General features: G+C 37.2%; 1 protein-coding gene across 4 annotated transcripts in view; it reads right to left on the reverse strand.

Moving 5' to 3' along the window:
• Positions 1–12,830: 12,830 nt before the first annotated feature.
• LOC120541981 (pro-neuregulin-2, membrane-bound isoform-like) overlaps positions 12,831–19,547 on the reverse strand; it is a 664,098-nt gene continuing 657,381 nt past the window's right edge. For all 4 annotated transcript variants that reach the window (XM_039774031.1, XM_039774029.1, XM_039774030.1 and 1 more), the window contains one exon: positions 12,831–19,102. In XM_039774031.1, coding sequence (XP_039629965.1) covers positions 18,445–19,102 — 658 coding nt within the window. In that variant the 3' untranslated portion in view covers positions 12,831–18,444. The remainder of the gene's footprint in view (positions 19,103–19,547) is intronic.

Raw genomic sequence — 19,547 nt, forward strand, 5'->3', positions numbered from 1 at the left:
GGCTATTGCTTTTTTAGCCCCCCCCCTTTATTTAACTTGATGACTTCGCTTACAGCTGATGTACAGCAATGGTTCTTAGGGTTGCTACTATGACGTGCACCAGGCATCTACTGGCTACAATTTTGTGTCTTACTTAATAAGTAGAAAATTCTTCCTTAGTTGTGGTAATTATACTTCAAATACACCTGATATTCCATATGGTGCTCCACAAGGACTTATCCTGGGTCCACTACTCCTTTCAATTTGCACTCTTCCATTAAGTCAGATTATGTCCAGGCTTAACATGAGCTACCACAGCTATGCTGATGATACACAACTGTATTTATCAATAGCACCTGATGACCCCAACTCTCTTGATTCACTACGAGATGTCTTGCTTGTGTTTCTGAATGAATGAATAGTAATTTTCTCAAACTAAATAAGGATAAAACAAAATTTTAGTGATTGGCAAAAATGGATATAATAAGGATATTAGAAATAAAGTTCATCCATTGGCTTAAAAGTCAAGATGGAGGTAAAGAATTTATTGACCCTGACTGAAATTTTAAATCACATATTAATCAGATCACAAGGACGGCATTTTTTCACTTAAGAAATATAGCAAAAGTTAGATCTCTTATAACTTTGCAAGATGCTGAAATATTAGTTCATGCTTTTGTTTTTAGTTGACTAGATTACTGTAACTTAGTTGACTACCCAAAAAAGACATCAATTGATTGCAACTAGTGCAGAATACAGCTGCTAGAGCCTTAACTGGGAAAAGAAAATTCTGAACACATCTCTCCACTTTTGATGTCACTACATTGGTTACCTCTGCCATTTAGAACTGACTTTAAAATACTGCTTATTGTTTACAAAGCCTTCAATAATCTCGCTCCATCCTATATTTCAGAATGTCTTTCACCTTACACTCCAAATCGTAACCGCAGATCTTTAAATGAGTGTCTGCTTATCATTCCAAGAGCTAAACAAGTGGTGAGGCAGCCTTCTGCTGTTATGCACCTAAAATCTGGAACAGCTTACCAATAGAAATTCGCCAGGCTAATATGGTGGAGCACTTTAAAAAACTGCTAAAAACTCATTATTTTATTATATGCATTTTATTATCATTTTTATCATGGATCCATAATCCTTACTAACCCCTACTTTCTTTGCTGTTCTTTTTCTGTCTTCTGTGGTGGTGATCTGTGCCACCATCGCCTGACCAAAGCACTTACACTAATGGATCGAAGGCCATATGTCCACATAACCATCATCATCTAAGTCTTCCACGTGAATCATGAAAACCATGATGACTGATTGAGATCATTTATGTTAGGTAGAATGCCCAATGGGTGCTGGGCGGTCTCGTGGTCTCAGAGTCCCTGCAGATTTTGTTTTCTTTTTTCTCCAGCACTGTTTTTTTTTTTTGTTTTTTCTGTCCTCCTGGCCATCTGATCTTACTTAATTCTTTGCTACTTAGTATTGCCTACTCTTATCTTTATATTTTTCTTTTTCCTTTTTCCATGTTGTAAAGCACTTTGAGCTACATCATTTGCATTAAAACGTACTGTGGCAGTAGGGGCGCTAGTGCTCCCTTGAACCCTTAGGTATGACTCCAAACACCAGGTAAAAGTCCAAGACTTTTTATTATTTTCTACAGTGCACCAAGCACCTTCCACACTACTCATAAACTCACACAACGCTCCTAACTATAATAAACACAATAACCACTTCTCCTCGCCCAGACACTTTGCTCCTCTCCCACCCAGCACAGCTCAGTGTCTGGACTGAGGCACCGTCCTTTTATAGCCCCTGACCCGGAGGTGTTCCTGTCCAATTAGACCACAGTTCCTTTTTCCTTCCGGGTCAGGGCAAACAGTCCTGTTCTTCACCCCGGGTGCACGTCGTTCCTTCCCGTCACGTGACCGTGACGTACTCCCGGGTTATAGGGCATCACAGAGCCCATAAGCCCCCCCACAGCGTTTCCTGGTGGTTGCCAAGGTATCCAGCAGGGCTGTGTATAAACACTACAAAGTACATAAGGCCCTGCTGAACCTCGGGGCACGATCCTGCTGTCGGGAGAGCTCCTCCTGGCGGCCTGGGGGTGAGGACCGGCATGGGAAGCCGGCAGTCCTCCACAGTACTATATACGTAAATGTTGTTGTTACGCCTGGCCACCACTTTCACCACTAGGAGTTTCAAATTGTTTCATTCTGTCCCCATTTCTTTGACCTCCCTCAAGATATCAGCAGAGTTCTGCTCTAAGTAAATATTGAATTGACCCCATGCTAAGGCATCACCACACTCTTTCACAAACTGCTTGAGTCTAGTAGATCTTCCCATTCAATGCTCAGGCCTATTTGAATTACCCTTTGATGAAGACTGCTCTGATACCTTGTATTTTCCAACACTGTGTCTCCAAAATTCTCGTTTCTGGAGAAATATGATATATAACAAGCTACAGAAAAGATATTCCTTTTAGTTGTGCCTTGCCAGGTGTCTCCTTAAAGGAATACTCCACTAAAAATATAATATATTTCTTAGATATTTCTTTCCCCATGTGGTTTTTAGTGATGAATGAGAAAAATGTTTATCTCTTGTTTTCATGCAGAACAGAGATAACAAAGCTTCTTATATAACAGGGATCTATGGTGAATAACGCTCGACAGCAGCAAACAGTATTAATAAGTCCACGATAAACGCTCAAGTTACTTGAGCTGCATAATCCAGCTGTATGTTCACAATGTCCCAAACATGTATTTTTACAAAAATGTTGTTAAATAAACAATCTCCAGAAAACGCTCACATGAAAGCAAATGAAACATACAGTAGCTTAGACACAAACAATCACTTGAATTGTAGACCTGCCTCCTGTCATTACATTCAAATGCTTACCAGTGACCCACAGCTGGAGTACCCCAGGTTATCTAGCAGCAGTCTGTGACACCTCATGGGTGCATTTACCTTTTGCTTGTTCAAACATCTCAGATATGCACAAGATCAAGGCATATTCGGGGCCTGATAATGCTTTCACTCCTTTTACTTTGACTTTTAACCTTTACTTTTCCATGTCACTCAATGCACTTCTTTTTTTTTTGATATCACAGGAAGCACAATGTTACCAATGAATAAGATGTTACTGGGCTGAATTCATGTCTCAGCATGTTCCTTTTTCATTTATAAAAACTGTTCTCTGGTTTATTTAGCAGCGTTTTAGTAAACATATATTCAATATATATGGGACATTGTAAGCATACGATTGGATGACATGACGTGCGGATTACTGTATGTGACACAGGTAGCGTGAAATTTTGTTATCGTCTTTGTGATATTGTTTCCTGTCGCCCAGCAATGGTCACCATAGACCCCTATTATATCGAAATCTTTATGATCTCCATTATGATTGAAAACATGAGGTAACATTTTTTATCATCCATCACAATAAATTTCCTTGGGTAAGAACTGTACTGTATAATATTATTTTTGGAAAGGGTATTCCCTTAATTTCCCCAATTTGCACTAAATTATCCTAGTAGCTCTACAGTTACTGTACATTTATTTACATATCAACAGAGGATAAATTCTTTAATGTTTATTGTTTAGTTAATATTGTTATTCATTTTCATATAGTTGCAAATGCTTGTAAAACGCTAGGGGTCGCTGTTTCCCCGTTAACCCCAACAGACAGAAGCTCTGGACACCGAGTAAAAGTCCCAAAAAGTATTTTAATATTCTTACTTCTCAGTGACAGTGCCTTAAGCACCACAGCCACAACTAAACACAAGTAAATCTCACAATAAACATAATTCTCTATTTAACTTCTCCACACCTCCCAGCAAGATTTATCCACCTCCACCCGACTCTGGCTCGCTTGCTGGGTCTTCTGCAGTCCTTTATATAGTCCTTGACCTGGAAGAGCTTCTGTTCCTCTGACCATGTGACTGGCTAGCACTTCACGATCTAATGAAGAAATGGCTTTTTTCTTTAGCCTGGAAGTACTACAGGGCTTCCGTCTTCATGACTACCTCATACGTCTGGGCTATAGGGAAAGGATGAGTCTCCAGATCCTTTGAAAGCTCCCCCTCGTAGTACCCATGGCTGAGAACCTGAACTCCAAGTCTCAGGATGCCCCGCGGGAATCCGGGGCACCACTACACTCCAGGGGAGCTGCCATCTAACATTTTGGGGGAGGCAATGTCCAAAAGTAGCTGCCTTCCCCCATCCTTCCATCCTTTTGGCGTCCTAGATGGGTTGAGCTGCTGGCCATCCCTCACATGCTTTACTAGAATATATTTTGTTTGTATTGCCAGAGTTTGCTCTATCTACTCATTGAGCTGGGAACACAGAGGAAACACTAAAAGGAGTTTGAGGACTCAGATTACCTTAAAGGCTGTTAACCTGTGTTTACAGAATGGGGTGGGAATTATGTAACCTAGAACAATGGAAGCATCTTCAAGAAGAACATTGTGCTGTGCACAATGCTACTGGGGTCCCAGATAGTGAGGGGGATGGAGCATCAAACCACCTTGGCCAAGGGTGACAGTGTTTGGATTTAGAGCCTATAAGCCATCCACCACAGGAAGGCCATAAACTGGCTAAACAAAGCAGCTAGGGGATGAGCTGTACCAGAGTACTTTGATTGGTAACTGGTCAGGAAGGGCCTGAGGACGTCATTCTAAAGTATGGCTGTTTATGATTGGTTTTTGAATTGGAGACCATTCTGTACAACGATGCTCCATTGGTTTGTGTTTTGTTGTACAAATGATGTAAAGTTTGTTACCTTGCCTTTACCTCTCTCTCTTACAATCTGGTAATAATACATGTAACTCTATCTTGGCAACCATATTGAGACAGGCATGTGGCCTGCTTCAATAACACTATTCAAAGGCCATGTGGTAGCGAAGCAAGCTAGACTGAAGATAAGCTGAGAGCCACCTATGGATACAAGATGCACGGCTACTTAGGCTGTAGGGTATGGTTTTCCAACATTCATATTGTATACTGCTTTCTTAATATTTTTTATTATATTATAAAATTATATTAGAAGTAATACATAATTAAATGTGCAACTTAACTCTTGCCTGTTTTCTAATTGCTTGAGGTTACAAATGTAGAAGGGAAGGGAGGAGAAGGTACTCAATTACAGTACCTGATCACAGAGTGGTAAGTTTATGAGATTTTAGATATTTTATTACTTTCTACACAATAAAGAGCATAAAGGGAGAAATAGGGTCACCACAGGACCTTAAACAATAAAACTCTTGCTGTGTTGTGTAGTGAAATAGCAAGTCTATTTTTAAATATTTATTAAGGACACCAGACTTTTGGTTTGCAGAGTGCTTCCTAGCCGTCAAAATGTATTTTTAAAAATGTATTTGTTATTGTACAGGGTGGTCCAGATCTAATTATGCAGATCCAAATAGTCTGGATGGCTTTGATTTATGCGGGGACGATTCCAGTTTGGCGCGAAGACGATTCTTCATGTCGTCAGTTCGCAGACTTCTCGATAGTATGGGATTTTTTGGGTGATTTTCTATGTAATAAACTTAATAAATTATAGCGTAATGAAAATTGCATGATTAGATCTGGACCACCCTATATGTGTCCATTAATTGAGTAGGAATTTACATGAGGTGGACTGGTCGCTTATCCAGCACAAGCTTCTGATTTAATACAAACTTAATACAAACTCTTATAATAAATGAAATACTGTATTGACAGCATGGTAGAAGTAAACATGGTACAATTTTTTTTTAACCTTAAGTTTTACATTATGTGTCATTTTTAAAGAAGAGAGCTAAACAAAGTGGTAGACAGTGTGCAATGTACACTCTTAGCAGCTTTTTTTCCAAGCATTGTCAAGCAGTTAACTCTTTTCAAATAAACAATCATAAAGAAGATTAAATGCACTGTGTATGCTATTTTAGACAAAGCAAATCTTACTAAATAATAATCCTTAAAAAGTCTTAATGACATTCAGTTTAGAAGCGTTTGGTTTTTTGCTGTTTTTTAAACAGACAATCTTGGTCCTACAAACCGTACTTGAAAATAGTTAGGAGTGCATGTTGGGTTTTTTTTTGCAATCATTGTGTATATTAATTTGCCATATAACATTGTGTTCAAAAGTGAAGAACTATTAATAAATCTTAAAATAATAACCTGACCATGCTTGTAGTTTAAAATAGACTTTCACTGGCACTTTTCCAAAGGTGTAAATAAAAAAATTAAAAATGACCAAATATGTCAACTTTGAAACAGAAAAGGTTTCAGTTTTATGAAAACACATCTTCAGCATTTCTGAGCCATGCTTGTGACATCAAAAGGAAACTGAAAGTAATGCATTTTATCCCATATTCTTAACGTTATGTTTCTTGTTCGCTCGTCTGCTCACAGTGGCCGTTGTGGGTGGAGTTTTGACACATTCCACAAATGCACCACCAATCAGCAGTTGGCCTATGCCTCACTGTTGCTTCTGGCTGTGTATTTGCCTCATTTTGTCTCTCCAATTCTGTGTTGTCTTCAATGATTTTATTCTCCCATCACTAAACAATTGAGGCTCTGCACAAAAAGATTGTTGCATCTCTGATATCATAGCAGAGCTGTCAGTATACTATAAAATCATCTGATTTGAGTACACATCTGCCACAACAGAGTGAAATTGCAATTCACAGTACTGTACATATTCTCAAGTGACACCTACAAACATCACTCATGATATATCCAGTCAATTGATTTATTCTCAACTCCCCCATTCAAAGGAATACCTTATACATTGTTCTCATGAATCATTCGTACACTATGCCCACAGTAAAGATGAAATTATTTAATTACTGTTAAGGCTAGGGTTGTCAGAGGGATATCTTACTCAACCTGAAACTCTGCATGTTGAACTTTTTTCTGTGGTCAATAAATTAGAGTTCTGATAATGATCATGCTGGACACGTTGAGAATGACTTCACCAGGTGTGTCACAACTGGAATAGGTGTGGTGTGAATACAGTTAGACCATTCTCATCTGCTGTGAAAATATTATGACTGTACGTGATACAAAATGTGCACGAGTGAAGATGGCACATGCACACTTAATTACATTTTTCTACATATATGGTAGATACAGTGTTTTGACTTTTTTCATAAATGATGTGTCTTATACAATCAAACTCCATGTGGCATTGGTCCTTTCGATTACCGCGGTGGTGCAATCTTGGTAGTGTATAAGCAACAAGCATACAGTATATGTCACACTTGCATTCACTGTTGAGTCTACTATGTCTGTAAAAGCTTGAGCGTTCGCCTTACAGGATTGTGCACTTCACCCGCTGATCGTCCTGTCTACTCTGTGCCACATTCTTCTTTTTCCACATAGAAACTGGTGCAGGCTGTGTGCTAATTACTCCAAATTGGTACAAAACACTGTAAATCAATTCCCTGTTATTTTATATATGACTTTACCTAACTGAAATCGTGAACCCATGGTGAGGTGTGATTGTGGCAGAGACCACTTTTCCAATAGACTCTAAGTACAGACCACTAGAGCTCTACTCCATTGAGAAGGTTGTGGCTTTATACTATATATAAGTGATACGCCTGCTTTCACTATGCTCAGGATTAGGGTTCAGGGGGAGTTATCTGACTCAAGTCGAGCAAACCAAGTGACAGAAACTTGCAATCCATTTGGCTGTTCAATAGAGCTGCTGAATCATGGAGCTACAGAGGTCTGCAGCTGCACTCATGTCTACTTTTCACTAATTACATTTTGAGTCATTATAGTTTACATAGCCTACAGAGTGAGATTCAGAGTGGCAGAGGGGTGCATCTTGGTCAAGCAAGAGCATAAGCGTTCCATTTTATTATGAAAATAAATATAAAGTGAACTGATTATAGTACATTGCATTTGTCATCAGAGCTGTAGATTTTTGACAGAGTGAAGGCCATCTGAATGTTATTACTATGGTCGCAGTGTGAATCAATGTTTAGAATCACTCAAAATCACTCAGAAAAATGACAAAGGCCAATTATGCGATGGAGACAAAACAAGATGAAACAGACTGGAGCAGCACAAACCAGTTATCAAATTTTATAGTGCATGCTCAGTGTGATGGGTGCGACAATGTGCTGTACCAGTGCATGCTTCCAAACCTGACCTGACCTGCTGAATCACTTTTGTGCACCAGGGATCGTTTTTAAGTCCTTACCTCATTGATTTGGTTATGGATGTGTTGAGTCATAAGATAAAAGACCTACCTCCTTAGTGCATTCTTTTTTGCTGATGACATTGTGTTGTGCAGCACCAGAAAAGAAGAAGTGGAAAGAAAGCTGGAATAATTGAGAAAGGTTTTGGAAGATAGAAGGATGAGGATAAATGGGAAGAAGACAGAATATATGAGGTGTAATGATGATCAGAATTCAGATGTTAGCCTGCAGGGAGAGCTATTGAAAACAGTGGATACATTTAAATATCTAAGATCAGCGGTAGCCTGAGATGGAAAACTGAATGCAGAGATAACCCGTAGAGTGCAGTGGGGATGGAACAATTGGAAGAAGGTATCAGGATTATAGTGTGATTGAAAAATTAAGGTAAAAGTTAAAGGTAAGGTTTTTAAGACAGTGGTAAGACCAGCAATGATGCAAGGAGCTGAGACATGGGCAGTAAAGGGAATACAGGAAAAGAAGTTAGTTGTGTCAGAAATGAAAATGTTGAAATTGATGTGTAGCGATAGAAAAAAGGACAGAATAAGAAATAAGATAATCAGAGGTACAACAAACGTGGAAGAGATATCAAAGAAAGTATAGGAAAGCAGATTGAAGTGGTATGAACATGTGATGAGGAGAGACAGTGAATATGTAGGCAAAAGTGACGGGAATGGAAGTACAGGGGTGGCCAAAGCAGAGGTGAATAGATAAAGTAAAAGAAGGTGTGAAGGAAAAGCACAAGACCAAGCTATCTGGAGAAGGTTGATCAAACACATCGACCCCACATAGTAATGGGTAAAGATGAAGTGGAAGGAGGAACATGGAAATAAAAGAACAACTGTGGACATTTTTGAGTGAATAAAAGTAATTAGTAACCTTCACACTTTCTTCTCAGTAGGCCTTTGCTAAGCACATACGACATACATAATATGATGAGGTATTTCTGAATTCTTATTCATAGCAACTTTCAATCAGGTTTGAATTATTTTAATATTATTATTATAACTTTACAGATCACCACTGATGGTGCTATCTATGTTAATATGGAGTGCTTCACTAATATCTATGTATCCATAATTGCCCCTTCTGGGCATGGTTTCCATGGTCGATGACTGAAATTCATGTAGTGCTGGCATTTTTCCAGATTTGTTTATGATCTTTCTTATCACCTGTAATGAAAGAGTGTTTATAGGTGAGACAATTTTTATGGAGATTGTTGTCTAGTGGTCTATATATATACAGTGGTGTGAAAAACTATTTGCCCCCTTCCTGATTTCTTATTCTTTTGCATGTTTGTCACACAAAATGTTTCTGATCATCAAACACATTTAACCATTAGTCAAATATAACACAAGTAAACACAAAATGCAGTTTTTAAATGATGGTTTTTATTATTTAGGGAGAAAAAAAAAATCCAAACCTACATGGCCCTGTGTGAAAAAGTAATTGCCCCCTAAACCTAATAACTGGTTGTGCCACCCTTAGCAGCAATAACTGCAATCAAGCGTTTGCGATAACTTGCAATGAGTCTTTTACAGCGCTCTGGAGGAATTTTGGCCCACTCATCTTTGCAGAATTGTTGTAATTCAGCTTTATTTGAGGGTTTTCTAGCATGAACCGCCTTTTTAAGGTCATGCCATAGCATCTCAATTGGATTCAGGTCAGGACTTTGACTAGGCCACTCCAAAGTCTTTATTTTGTTTTTCTTCAGCCATTCAGAGGTGGATTTGCTGGTGTGTTTTGGGTCATTGTCCTGTTGCAGCACCCAAGATCGCTTCAGCTTGAGTTGACGAACAGATGGCGGACATTCTCCTTCAGGATTTTTGGTAGACAGTAGAATTCATGGTTCCATCTATCACAGCAAGCCTTCCAGGTCCTGAAGCAGCAAAACAACCCCAGACCATCACACTACCACCACCATATTTTACTGTTGGTATGATGTTCTTTTCTGAAATGCTGTGTTCCTTTACGCCAGATGTAACGGGACATTTGCCTTCCAAAAAGTTCAACTTTTGTCTCATCAGTCCACAAGGTATTTTCCCAAAAGTCTTGGCAATCATTGAGATGTTTCTTAGCAAAACTGAGACAAGCCCTAATGTTCTTTTGCTTAACAGTGGTTTGCGTCTTGGAAATCTGCCATGCAGGCCGTTTTTGCCCAGTCTCTTTCTTATGGTGGAGTCGTGAACACTGACCTTAATTGAGGCAAGTGAGGCCTGCAGTTCTTTAGATGTTGTCCTGGGGTCTTTTGTGACCTCTCGGATGAGTCGTCTCTGCACTTTTGGGGTAATTTTGGTCGGCCGGCCACTCCTGGGAAGGTTCACCACTGTTCCATGTTTTGCCATTTGTGGATAATGGCTCTCACTGTGGTTCGCTGGAGTCCCAAAGCTTTAGAAATGGCTTTATAACCTTTACCAGACTGATAGATCTCAATTACTTCTGTTCTCATTTGTTCCTGAATTTCTTTGGATCTTGGCATGATGTCTAGCTTTTGAGGTGCTTTTGGTCTACTTCTCTGTGTCAGGCAACTCCTATTTAAGTGATTTCTTGATTGAAACAGGTGTGGCAGTAATCAGGCCTGGGGGTGGCTACGGAAATTAAACTCAGGTGTGATACACCACAGTTAGGTTTTTTTTTAACAAGGGGGCAATTACTTTTTCACACAAGGCCATGTAGGTTTGGATTTTTTCTCCTAAATAATAAAACCATCATTTAAAAACTGCATTTTGTGTTTACTTGTGTTATATTTGACTAATGGTTTAATGTGTTTGATGATCAGAAACATTTTGTGTGACAAACATGCAAAAGAATAAGAAATCAGGAAGGGGGCAAATAGTTTTTCACACCACTGTGTATATATATATATATATATATATATATATATATATATATATATATATATATATATATATATATATATATATATATATATATATATATATATATATATATATATATATACTGGTGCTTGGAACAAATCTCCATTGTGCTGAAAGGGTGCCACAGAAGGAGATGAGCAGTGAGGTAAAGCATACAGCCAGTCTTCTTTTAAAAAGACTGAATCTCAGATAAGACACAGATCAATACTTGATAGTACTGTTGGCTTGAAAATTGGACATTATCAGTAAGTTTTAAGGCTTTTATTTTCTTGTTCGGAATCATTCCCCTTGAGACCCATTTTAAACTATAAGAATAAGCTTTTTTAATTAGAACATTCTTTTAAAATACAGCTTTTTGTGGCAAATTAACCTATACCTTGATTTTGAAAAAAATTACTTCAAAAATACCAAATGTATCCTTTAAGAGATAAGAAGACAAAAGTTTTCCCCCACCTAAAACTGTATGCATGATTTTTCTGTTGTACTGTACATTCTGCCCCCTTTTGTTGGGGCTACCATGCATTGACAGTACTTACAACAGAAAAAGAGAAAGAATGGGTTATTACATCAACCATGTCAAAAAAAGAATAGGACTATTTTCAGTTTACTCCATTTCAAAGTCATGTATTCATTTATTTTACTTACCTTCTTAGCACCCTATTAATTTGCATGTAAATAAAAATCAGTACTTTCCACATTTTTCAAATCATGAAATCACAGGTAATGCACAGCAGTTGATCCTCCTCTGTGGTGTTTTGTGTATCTAACATCCATGTTCTTAAAGGCTTTGTGTAGTGTTTCCAGGTGACCTGGAATCCAGAATCCTAAAATATTGTCAGTTATTCAATATGCAACACAATCATATATGATAAAGGCTAGTTTATGTTGATCCCTGCCTTGTAGATGGAAAAAATACCAATGTAATTTAAGATGTCACCATTACTTGATACAGACACAAATGTATTTTTCATCAAGGTAACATTTATGTGTTGAAGGTTAGTTTTGCTAAATGGGTTCTGTTTCAGAAGTAAATAACTTTTTATGGATTTTTGCTATGGCATAAAGTGCAATAATCTTACTGTTCTTATCATTTTCTTAGCAAAGATGACATGGGCAGATAAACTAAAATGCATAAATCATCTGACTGAGACACAGGCACTGCCCTGAATCACCCATTGCATAAACTGCTGGTGTTTTCACGTGGATTTCAGTTCATCTTCACTCGTGCACATTTTGTATCATGTACAGTCATAATATTTTCACAGCAGATGAGAATGGTCTAACTGTATAGCTTACAGTATTAGAGGCACTGTTTTTTTTAAATAGAAATGGGAGAATTTAATGAGGTGGCTGTGTATTTTTCCTTCAGCAGACAACTTTAAACTTTCCCAACATGATTGATTGTGTGACTATATTAATCTGTTCTCCATCATGTACTGACATTCAGCCCTGGGCAGGTTTTCCTTCACTTGATGCACTGCTGCCACCTGTGACCTTAAACTGGATAGGTGGGAAAGAAAACAGATAGATATCTTATTATTTGTTTAGAAAACTGCTTCCATGATGAACCCCAGAGAACAGACCTGAAGTCGTCTATTAATCTAAGATAAGTCTTGGTGGCCTGTGACTAAAAATGAAGCATCAGAAAGAAATTAAAATATCCAAAGCATGGCACTTAGAGAATTACATACAACACACAAACATTATAGAATTCAATAAAAAGTTATGAAACAGGTTTAGGCTGAACAAAACACACATTAAAGGAGATCAAACAGTTATGTTAAAAATGTAATGAATAAAGGTTTATTTTTTCAAGAGGTGGTTCAGTATTTATTTTACAAGAATTAATGATAATCTGGCAAAATCTATAGTAGTTTTCTGTAATGAACATGTAAAGGGACTTTATTGCTGAATGTTAAAATTAATACTCTTTCGTTTTAAATCTGGAAATCTTTTCTGTTGCAGCTTTTCCATGCATCCACCTCTCTGATTTGCCAAGAACATGCAGAATCAAGGTGTTATTTTACTGATTATTTTTAAAGCTACATTAACTGAAATCAAACAAACAAACAAACAGATCCCTGCAGGACAAAAGTGACCTTAAACGGGTGCTTTCACAAATAAATTAGAAGCACTGCATTCATTCATATCAAGCCCTCCCCCCAAAGGATTTTCAAAGTGACAGTTTTACAAAGGGAGACGCGTCAAACCCCAAAAGAGTCATTTCAGTGATGCACTATTAGCACTGCACCTTACACATCAGGAAAAATTAAGACCCAAGTGATTTTTTTTTTTTTTTTGATAGCAGTGGATGCCTCTTTCTCCTCAATAAATAATTTATGCTGCTTTTGACAATGTAATTGAAATTATATGATTAAAAGAAAATAAATACATTATGTATAACCAGAAAATAATTGTCTGAAAGAGTTCACCGTTACTGGAGTAAATGCTTTGGTAGAAACTTTACCCAAACAGTTCAATTCGCACTGCTTTGTATATGCAATTATTTTACAACATGATGGTGACATTTTCTCTTGCTAATGGCCTGATTTTCAGCAAAGCTGATAAATGACTTTCCAATATAAGACACCTCTGAATATTACACTTGTGTGTTAAATCTACCTAGCAATTTTACCTTTCCCTGATGTTTCTGATTCCATTCCAAAATTACAACGTAGCAATTTTTTTTTTTTTTTTCAGAAATTACATTGTTCAACCATTTGTAACTTTGCTACATTAAGACGCAAATATAGTCATGTTTAAAGATGGAGAGTTTAGAAGGTACAATACAAGGGAAAACACTCTAAATGAATTTATTCCAGTTCATACTAGGTCAAAGATCCAGTTTGTTTCTTCAGATGACTTGGACACAAGCACATACACACAGTCTCACAAATTTACAGCTATATCAAATGCATGTGCAATAAATGTAGAAGGACTTAAAAATAATTTGTGGGATTTTAAGGAGTAAGGCTTGAGGAGCCTGTATAGTGTTATTGTATCTGATGAGTAAAGTTGCCTTTATTCAAATACAGCATATGATTTACTGTACAAGTAATGTGGCGGTAAATGCAACATGCTTAGCATAGTCACAGTTTCAAAAGTCTACAACATGTTTGCCACTCCAGCTGTCTGCTTTCATAATGTATACTTTACACAACTTCCCATTGACCAATCTGCATGTGTGAATGTATGCGGAAATAAGATTTTCATAACAGCTCTCTACTATCTGTCTTTGGTTCACTGTCAACACATATCGCATGCAGTATCATGCTAGTCTACAGCATACTTCATCCTTGAACTTATTTTCACTTTTCAGATAAATCCTTGCTGTGAAATCCATTAACAAGGAAATGAGAATATATAGGTGTATATCCCCGTGACCCCAGATTGGAATTAGTGAGTGTGAAAATGACTGACTGACTACACAAAGTTTCATTGGGTATTTGCATATTTAATTTGCACAAGTAACTATACAGTTTGCACTTTTCTACCTATGAAAATATGTAGTTTTGATGTCTTCTTTGTTATGGTGGTAGTCTTACATTCAACAACCCAAATGCCTGAGGACTACAGTAAAAATTGTAGCCTGCATTCTAAGTTTACTAAATCAGATTAGCAGGTTCATACAAAAAGTTTTTGGTGTGTACTATTAGAAATCTGTCCATCTATAGAAATGACGAATTTCCACAGAAACTAGAAGGAAACATCATGCGCAACACAACATTTTCTCATGCTGCTCACAAGACCTGCCAAATGTTACCACATTAAAGGTCTCAGTAGTATAATGATGCCAAGACCATGTATCATTAGCCAATATAATTTATACTGCTTGAGTGAAAAAAACATTTTAAGTATAATGAAACCAAAGGTTTAGAAATTTAATATGGTCAATAAATACTAACTATCAAGTAGATGGCATTTTATTATTACGATCTAAGATAAAAGTGTCTGGTGGGGTAATTCTTAGTTGAATTACCATAATTTTATCATTGATTTATATACACTGTATACATTATCTTTAATAAATGTAAAAAAAATGAATGTTTGGAGACTCTCAAATGTTTTTCAAGAGCTAAATATTTAAAATAATATTTTACTGTGGTGGGCCTACAGTATGTGAATGTATATGTCTGTATGTGGGGGTCTGTGTGCCTCTGTGATGAGAGAGGTCTATGGTGTTGTGTATTTTAAATCCATAACTTGGAAGTTTTGGAGCGTGCAGGTTCCATGGATGATTCAATTGCTTGTCCGATTGCACATTCATGTACAAATGCAAGTGGATCAGTCAAGTGCTTCGTTCACATCTTGGAGCAAGTGATTCCAGCACCTGTACCTGATAGGAGCATAAAAAGGAGCCTGGGCTGGACACATAACGAAAAAAAAAAAAAAAGAGAAGGAAATAAGTAGATGGAGGTTAAGGAAACAAAAAATGAATGTAAAGATGGGAAGGATTACAGAGGAGCCTTGAATATATAAGTCTGCATATGGGTCTCTGGGTGCCTCTGTGATGAGAGAGGTTTGTTGTGCTGTGCCAAGAGAGAGCCCAAGAGAAGCACTTGGCCAGCAATTGAGGGTAGAGGTCTCTCCGGCTGAGTGTCTTCTGGAGCAGAAGCGGCCATGTGCTCAATGAAGGAGCGGTGCCCCATACAACAGCATAGGACTGGCAGCAGAAAAATGAGCAAGTATTAAGGGGTATTAAGGGGTCTCCTCAAACTAAAGAGATCCCATCAGGGTAAGCAGAGGAGACGTTGGTTTTTAGAAAGGAAGCACAGTGGCTCAGGTTGCTTTTTTAAAAATGTTTTTCTGTCCAGAATTTTTAACGTAGTTATTAAGTGGATATTTATTGTTTGGTTTTAACCTCCTGAAGAACACTTGATTTTATTAGATTATTTATTTTAGGAAGAAACTTTGCACTGCTCTATTTACACATGCTTTTAATTTTGTGGAATAAAAGCACAAAGCACTTTATATCATCTCTTGTCGACTGTGTGTGCCCTCATTTGTCCGGCTGTTCCTCTGTGTCTTTATCAAAAGTCCTGGGTTCAAGCTGCCAAGGACTGCAAAGCCAACTCGGACTATCACAGCCTCTGTGTCAAAGGTCAAGTGAACATGTAAAGTTAATGGAGGCCAAAATGATGAGAATGTTCTGTTTTAAAAATGTACAGTAGATTAAAATGAAATACAGCAATGAACTGTGAAAAGATCACAAAATGTATATAGAGCCTGATGTTAAAATTTAGTTTTACTTGCCTATGCTTGCATTTGTACTGTGTTTATTTCAGAAAGATTTTATCTGTGGGTGTTTTGTGTAGTGCTACTGGCTCCATACTGTTAATGTTAACTCTACCCTATATTTTTAACACCCTGTCTCTGAATATGAAAAATGACATGTTAATGTACCCCAAGACAAATTTGAACCTTCGCACTAATATGATCTGATTCAGTGCTGAAGGTGCTTTCTTTCTCTATTTAAAACAAGTTCCACTGTTCTTTATTTACTGTCTGTACTTGAATACCATATTTCTAAAGTCTGATAATGTGAGATAGCCGGATACCATTTTGACTGTCCCTTTGGGACTCCTGGAGAAGAACACCAAGTCGAGTCCGTAGTAAACAAGCAATTCAAATGGTGTAACTTTTGCCACCTCAACTGAAGCATGCTTCTAGCTGAACCTTTGAAATGCTGCTTTGATTATTTGCATGAGCTACATGACAACTCAACCATTTGAAATTGTTTTTATAATAAAATATCACCTAAGGGGAAAATAGTTATCTAATTAAAACATCATAGTGTTTTCTTAGGTGTAGGCTGAGGTAAACTTTTACATTTGCCTGTCATCATGATGATTATAATCAAAGCTCAAGATGCTTCTTTAATCTTGGCAGTTTAATTTCAATCCCATTATTTCTGATCTAAATGCTATTCAGTTTCAGCCTTTATATGGCTGGTAGAAAACATTGCTCCCTGATAGCAAAAGAGACAAGGGTTCAATTCCCAGCCTGTCATTGTTGTAAAACAAGCATACTCTATTTGCGTTTTCATGGATTTACTCTGAATGCTAGTGTATGAGGGTCTAAATGATAACTCTAAACTAGCCCGGTGTGACAGTGTGATGAGTTTGACCTCAAAAGAAAGGACATCACATCCTGGTGAATGCCTTTACATTTTTTGTTGCTGGAACAGGCCCTGGCTTTCTGTGAAATTACAATGAATAAAAACTTTTTTCAATCACACAAAACCCATTAGATATCTGAAAGGGACATTTGCCCTACATATTCCTTACACTTGAAATTGAATGTATTCATAAAATCACTGATCTACATTGCTTAAACTGGAATGTATCTGTAATATTGTTAAAGCATAAAAAATAACTGATCGGTTAAATTTTTACATTCAACATTATGGCAGCAAGAAGAAACAGGTCAGAAAGAGGGGGGTAAAAATAACATTAGGTGATAAAAGAAAAGCCGAAGGACTTACAAAGCAAAAGGAGATTCAGGAATTCTACAATATCAGCATCAGCCAATATTAAGAGTATTGTCTGCATATACAGTATGTAAATATATGTGTGTGGAAATATATATGGCATGTATATATAATCTACACACACATTCAGTTTTAAATTTATACTGTGAATATATACAGATATATATAAATATATATATATGTGTGTGTGTAAGTACTGTATTGGGAAAGATATACACACATGCCCACTTTCACTCAGAGAACTGAAAAGAAATTACATTTGTATGACTGTGTTTCTTTCTCAAGAAAAAGGCATTGCTCCAGACAGATTAATATCTTAATATCTGGAATTAATAAAATTACAACTGTTTGGATCTGTTGTGTTCATGTTCACATCTTACAACATTGAGAAACATATTGCATCTTTCATTATAATTGCATCCCCACGGTCTTTTCTTTTGAATATAAACATACATATTATGGATGAGCAGGTTATATTGCATGATGTTAAACCAACATTAAAGGATAACATTCATTAACACTGTTGAAAATGGGAACTCACCCCAAACAAAAGAATCAGGAAGGAACGTGTCTATAAAAAATGATGAGTCCGTATTGGAAAAGCTACAAAAAATTCAGACCTCAGCAGAAACTGGCATCAGCATACAGCAAAAGGCACCACAATATTATTCTATTTTTAAGAAGTGAAAAAATTGGCACATCTTTTTTTTCTTAAGCTGTAAATCAAATAGTACATATAAATAGTTTTCCCTATAAAAAAAAAGTCTTTGCTGTTAGCTAGTAGACAAGTTTTGCTAAAATGAAAATAAAATATTTCATTTGTTTAGAATATCTGTCTGTTATATAAAATAAAAATATTTCTTATAGATGCAGCTCTATAGCATTTTATCACTTTGATTTATTTTTAAAGAGGAGCAGAGTCCTGTTTTGATCGTGTGTGCGTTATTCTGGTCTGTAAATTCCCACGTGCAGTGTGTCTGTTGAATGAATAATAAGTCCTGTTGTCACCTGGTCTGTAGACAGTTGAAGGTTCTGCATTTGCTGTCATGTTCATGTTCTGCATACTTAAGAAAGGAGTGCTTTCTCCTGCTTGCTCCTCCTCCGAATCACTGATAGACATGCAGCTTTGGGAGCTGAAGTCTCTGATAATGTCCCGTCTTTGACTTATGTGACCATTCACTTTAGATTTTCTCCACCGTTTACTGCTGCTTGCTGTTTTCTTTGGTTGCTCCAATGCAGAAAGGTACTCCTGGGTGGTCTCATATTCATCATCTTCCACCATTCGAAAAGGACTAGAAGGCAGGCTACCTGTGCTGTCATTCAGATAGCTACGCCTTTGGTAATAAGGGTCATGTCTTTGCACGTCTTGCAATGGCACCTGGTACTGTCGTAGCAAAGGCTGCTCTTCTTCCATATGGTAAGTCATGGCAGCAGCTGGGGGCAGGGATACTGCGTGGCTAGAGTTGGGTGAAGTGATTTCAAAAGTAGGCACCTGAGTAGGCAGTGAATAATGGAAGTCCACTGGTGACAGTCTGGCAGGCGTGGTGAGAGCTGACACATACCTAAGGAAAATACACCAAAGTATTTCAGTAAACTTATTCTTATTACTAGTGATAAATATCTGATACAGGTGTATTCAGATTTAAATTATTATTTTCTGCTTAAAATATTTCAAATAAAAAATGCACCTTACAAATTACAATTGCCTGACTAAACATTGATCATCATAAAACGACACTAACAGCTTCAAGAGACATCTGTAAAAAGAAATTGTAGTATCAAACCAAACTGATACTCTTGCTGGACCTTTGTTGCTTTTACTAGTATAACACCCAATCGTCAGTATTTATAAGTACATAAAACTGATGATATTGGTAAAAGTTTACCCTTATTACTAGTATGCAAATCATCCATTGTTAACTTAATCCAAGTTTCCTTATGAACATACAAACAGTAATGAAAATATTTAGACCAACAATTTTAATGCAAATCTGAAGGTAACCCCAG

The sequence above is a fragment of the Polypterus senegalus genome, chromosome 13 (genome assembly GCF_016835505.1).
Source record: "Polypterus senegalus isolate Bchr_013 chromosome 13, ASM1683550v1, whole genome shotgun sequence".
Lineage (NCBI taxonomy): Eukaryota > Metazoa > Chordata > Cladistia > Polypteriformes > Polypteridae > Polypterus > Polypterus senegalus.